Below are 5,023 nucleotides of genomic sequence, written 5' to 3'. Positions count from 1 at the left end.
ACCTCAGTGATCCTGGGACTCTGTTATAGCAAGAATCAGTCTCTCAGCTCTTGCAACACCCCACTGTCCTGGCAGATGTTTGTGCTGATGACACACAAATGCCAATCGTTTTCAGACGCTCTCAGCTGGAAGATCCCTGAAATCTTCTGCTGGCTTTACAAGGAGGGGAACCTCTCTGCAGAGGAGATGGCCCAGACCTTTCCCTGTGGGCTCGGGGCGGTGCTGGTGGTGCAGCAGGACCTGGCCCAGCACGTCCTGGGGGCCATCCGGAGGCGGGAGGAAGCTTGGCTCATCGGGAAGGTGGTTGCCCCGTGTCACACAGGTTAGCAGGGTCCTCGTGGGAGGCAAAGCCCCAGAAGTGACCCAGAGCGTGGTTTGCTCTCCCTTCAGTGGGGTTTGCACTTAGGGATGTGTTGTTTGGTTTTAAAGTGGAGACAGGGTGAGTTGTTTTGGGGGGTGATTCTGGGAAGTGCTGAGCGTGTCCTGGGAGCCATCGGGTGCCCGCAGCTCTGGAGGCCCTGAGACTCCCTGTTGCAAAAGTTGTGTGGTTCACATCTTTTCCCCCTTGTTTCACCAGGCTGGAGGCTCTTTGACACCTCCACATCCACATTCCCTTATCAAATAGTGAGGAATGAATGTTGCTTCAGAGTGACAGTACCTGGATAACCTGTTACCCAGGTACCTTCTGGAGGCTCCAGTAAATCCCTCAAATATCAGCTGTTTTACCACAATCCTGGTAGTCAACTCACCTCCTTCCCAGCCTGCACAGATCCATGTAAAGGCTGAGGATCTGTGCATCTGATGAGCTGTGGATGGTCTGTGTGATGGTAGGGCTGAAGGTGTGTCCATTGACTGACATCCAGCATGATGTGAGCCAAAATCCCTCTGGAAACCAAACACTTTGGGCAGCCAAAATGTCACCTCAGCTCCATCAACACGGGTTTTAGTGTCATTTTGCAACATGAGAGGAAGAGGAGGATGGGAATAACAGATGGGGCTAAGCCTTGAGAAGGCCAGGCCATGCCCAGGCCCTTTGAACACCTCTGGGAGTGAGTAACACAAAAGGGATCAGCACAACCCCTGTGAGCTGGGCTGGTCAAGCAGTGAGTGCCTTTGTAGTCCCACCAGTGCCAGCAGAAACTCGTTGCTGATGCACCTTCTTGTCATTGAAACTTATTGTTAATAAACCATATTCAAGTTCATAAGTTCAACAGGGTCAGTTCAGAGGGCAAAGTCACGTCTAACGCTTTCCTCCTGTCTTTGGAGGAGGTTCCCACATCCAGGTGGAGAACCTGGTGGAGGCCCTGCAGCAGAGCAGCCCCCAGGGCCTGCTGGGTGACACCACCATGGAGCCTCGGCACCAGCCCAGGAGGAGAAAGGTGAAGGTGGCAGTTCTCGTCTCTGGAACAGGTGAGCTTCCATTGTCCTGGCACAGGGAAATGTCCTGGCACGGGAGAGCTTGGACTCAGCCCTGACCCAGGTGCATCTGCCTTGACTTTCCTTCAGGAGAGTCTACAGACCTTCTGAAGCCAGGCTTGCACTTTGACCAGAGTCCAGGAGGTGTGTTGTGCTGCTTAAAGGAGCTGTGTCAGTGCTCCAGTTCCTTTGTGCTGTTTGGACAGTTGTGACAAACCAGATTTTTGTTGGATGAGCAGGGCTGGGAGCTCGTCCCAGTGCCTGGGGGCTCATGTGTGTCCCCCCTGTTTGCTCTGTGTGTCTGAGGCACGACCCTCCCCGCGCTCATCGCTTACACCAGGGAGCCAGGCAGCTGTGCCCAGGTCGTCCTTGTCATCTCCAACAAGTCTGGCGTGGAAGAACTCCGGAATGCAGCCCGGGCTGGAATTCCCACCAGGGTAAAGACACCCGTTTCCTTTCCTTCTTCTCCCCAGCTCCCGACCCCGGAGCAGTTCAGGAAGCGCCTGTGAGCAGTCAGGGGTCACTGCTGGGGAGAACTTTCCCTGTGGGTCAGTGCCTGGAGCACACAGCTGGCAGGGCTGGAAGGAGGGGCAGGGCTGGAAGGAGGGGCAGGGCTGGGAGTCCTCACAGGGGGCTGGGAGTCCTTCCCAGCTCGTCAGGGAGGGGTACAGCCAGAGTTAGGAAGGGATTTAAACTGCTGGTTTGGGTCTGAGATTGCAGCCCATGAGCTTCAACCTTTGGCTGAAATCAGTGAGACTTCAGGTTCTGCAAAACACATGAACATGTTTCCCCTGGGCTTATCCCTTCTCAGAATCATAAAATCCCAGACTGGTTTGGGTTGGGAGGGACCTTAAAAACCATCCAGTGCCACCTCTGCCATGGGCAGGGACACCTTCCACCAGCCCAGGTTGCTCCAAGCCCCGTCCAACCTGGCCTTGGGCACTTCCAGGGGTCCAGGGGCAGCCACAGCTTCTCTGGGCAACCTGGGCCAGGGCCTCCCCACCCTCACAGCCAGGAATTCCTTCCCAGTATCCCATCTCTCCCTGCCCTCTGGCAGTGGGAAGTCATTCCCCCTTGTCCTGTCCTTCCAGGCCCTTGTTCAAAGTCCATCCAAGTCCCTCTCCAGGTCTCTTCAGACACTGGAAGGGGCTCTGAGGTCTCCCCAGAGCCTTCTCTTCTCCAGGATGAAAACCTGTGTCTCATGTTGTGCTGAATAATCCCACAATCATCAAGGCTGGGAGAGACCTCCAGGATCACCCAGTCCCACCCCAGCACCACCAGGATCACCCCCAATCCATGTCCCCAAGGGCCACATCCAGACACCTCTGGGACACTCCCAGACACAGGGACTCCACCACCTCCCTGGGACACTTATTCCAAGGCCTGACCACTCCTGCAGGGAAAAATTGTTTCTAATCTCCAACCTGAACCTGCCCTGGGGCAATTTTAGGCCATTTCCTCTCCTCCTTTCCCTTGGGACATGAAAGAGTCTGGCCCCCACCTCACTCATGGAGTGCCCTGGAATGAATGCAGTTTGTTCCTCTTTGCTGCCCAGGTTGTTGCCCTCAATCCCACCGAGCTGTTCCCATGAATGGTTTTGCTGTTGGAATGTTCCAGGTGATTGACCACAAGTTGTACGGGAGTCGCTCGGAGTTCGACAGCACAATCGACCGAGTGCTGGAGGAGTTTGCTGTGGAGCTGGTCTGTCTGTCAGGGTTTATGAGGGTTTTGTCCAGCCCTTTCCTCCGAAAATGGAAAGGTAAGAAATGTTAAGTGTAGAAGGGAACCTATACAGGGATGGTGGGTCTCACCAGGACTCCCCTGCTGGAGTTCTGTCCTTTGGTCAATCCCTCAGCCTCGCTGGCACTGAGGACATTCCAGCAGGGGGGCTGCCCTGTGCTTCCAGTCCTTCTGGCAGTGGGATTCTGCCTGTGGATTGGCACAGAAACCCCTTGTGCTGCATCAGGAGTGACAGGGGGCAGAGGCAGGGCACAGACTGGCTCTGCTGCCTCCCCTGGGAAGGGCTTTGATCCCACCCTTTGCCAAGGAGCTCTGCTGGGGGGTCCTGCTGAACTCACTCCCTGCAGTTTCCTGTTAGAAAAAATGGGAGAGAGACTGATTTCTCCCGGAAGAGCAGAATTCCCTCAGACCAGGCCAGAGGTGCTCAGAGCTGTTTGGAACCACTGATCTCATCTCACTTATATTTTTTAAGGAAATTCAGTTCAAATTATCATTTCTTCTCTTTTTTTTTTTTTTTTTTTTTTTTTTTTTAACTCCTCTCTAATGTCCAGGGAAAATTTTGAATGCTTCTCCCTCACTTTTTCCACTCATCAAGGATGGAAATGCCCCTCAGGAGCCCCCCCAAAGTGGATTCAAGGTCACAGGCTGCACCGTGCATTTTGTCCTGGTGAGTGTCTTTAGGAAAAGGAATTGGCTTTTTTCTTTCCTTTCTGAAGGCAGAGGCAGGCAGAGGGAACAGGGAGGTGTGGGAACCTTGGGGTTGTTACCAGTAAAAGGCGTGGGGTTGTGTTGTATTTGGGGTTTCTAAAAGTCCCCTTTTCTTCCTTTGTATTTTGGGGTGATTTTTGCAGTTTCTCCCACTCTCAGCACTGCCCGGGGCCTGCCATCCCTGATGTCCCCCTGGGGTCACGGAGGTGTCCCTTGGGCAGGTGGCACCTCTCCAGCCTGCCATCCCACGTCCCTCCCTGATGTCCCTCCCTGATGTCCCTCCTTGATGTCCCTCCCTGATGTCCCCCGGGGTCACAGAGGTGTCCCTTGGGCAGGTGGTCCCTCTCCAGGTGCACTCGGAGCCTCCTGCCCTCGACCACCCGCGTGCCCACCGAGATCTCTGCCCCGTCAGCATCACCCAGAACCTCCCCGAGCCCGCTCAGCACCCCCTCTGAACCCCCACCTGTCCCATTCCAGGAGGACTCCGGCCCCAGGGCCGTGATCCACCGGGAGCCCATCCCCGTGCGGGCGGAGGACACGGAGCAGGCGCTGGCGGAGCGGGTGAAGGAGGCCGAGTGCCGCGCCTTCCCCGTGGCCCTGCAGCTCGTGGCCAGCGGGGCCGTGAGCCTGGGAGCCGATGGAAGAACCTCCTGGAAGCAGGAGAGCCAAAGTCTGGGGCTGCACGGGGAGAAGGGAGACTGCACGTCCTCCCTCGTGGCTCCGGAGCCTCCGGAACACGGTGGGGAGTAGGCGGGTAAGGAGGGGCTCGTTTGTGCTCACCTTCCCTCCCCCTCCTCCTCCCTGTGCTGCTCTCTGATGTGTCCATGGCTCAGGTTTCCACTCCCAGCTTTTCCCTCAGCTCACAGCTTTCCTTACACTCCTCTCGGAAAACCGGCGGTGGAAGCCAAGCTGTGCTTTCAGATTTGGAATTTCTTGGTTCTGTTCTTTGGTCTGTGAAGGACATAACGAGTCCCAGGGATGGCTCCGGCTGTGGAACTGCTCCGCTGCTCCCGAGGGAAAGTCATTCTTCCAAGGGATCCGTTTTTGTGGCTGCACACACAGCAGAGCCCTGGGAGCTTCCCAAAACAACCCCAGACAGGGACTGGGGAGAGCCCTGGGAGCTTCCCAAAACAACCCCAGACAGGGACTGTGCTGCTCT

At 55.9% G+C, this 5,023-nt stretch overlaps 1 protein-coding gene across 1 annotated transcript; it reads left to right on the top strand.

Annotated features, from left to right (window-relative positions):
* Positions 1-227: 227 nt before the first annotated feature.
* On the top strand, positions 228-5,017 carry LOC108509423 (trifunctional purine biosynthetic protein adenosine-3-like). Its single transcript, XM_017838855.1, has 6 exons — positions 228-1,410; positions 1,507-1,560; positions 1,723-1,853; positions 3,034-3,175; positions 3,708-3,823; positions 4,342-5,017. The coding sequence occupies exons 1-6, from the start codon at positions 1,347-1,349 to the stop codon at positions 4,612-4,614; spliced, it is 780 nt and encodes a 259-aa protein (XP_017694344.1). The 5' UTR covers positions 228-1,346; the 3' UTR covers positions 4,615-5,017.
* Positions 5,018-5,023: the final 6 nt, after the last annotated feature.

This window comes from Lepidothrix coronata, unplaced genomic scaffold (assembly GCF_001604755.1).
Source record: "Lepidothrix coronata isolate B3197 unplaced genomic scaffold, Lepidothrix_coronata-1.0 Scaffold364, whole genome shotgun sequence".
Taxonomy (NCBI): Eukaryota; Metazoa; Chordata; class Aves; order Passeriformes; family Pipridae; genus Lepidothrix; species Lepidothrix coronata.
This window is presented reverse-complemented; position numbering and strand designations above follow the sequence as displayed.

Coding starts and splice junctions, on each gene's coding strand:
- LOC108509423 (XM_017838855.1), top strand. CDS start 1,347: ATGGAGCCTCGGCACCAGCCCAGGAGGAGAAAGGTGAAGGTGGCAGTT. Junction 1,561..1,722: donor CTTTGACCAGAGTCCAGGAG/GTGTGTTGTGCT, acceptor TGTGTGTCTGAG/GCACGACCCTCCCCGCGCTC. Junction 3,176..3,707: donor TTTCCTCCGAAAATGGAAAG/GTAAGAAATGTT, acceptor TCTAATGTCCAG/GGAAAATTTTGAATGCTTCT.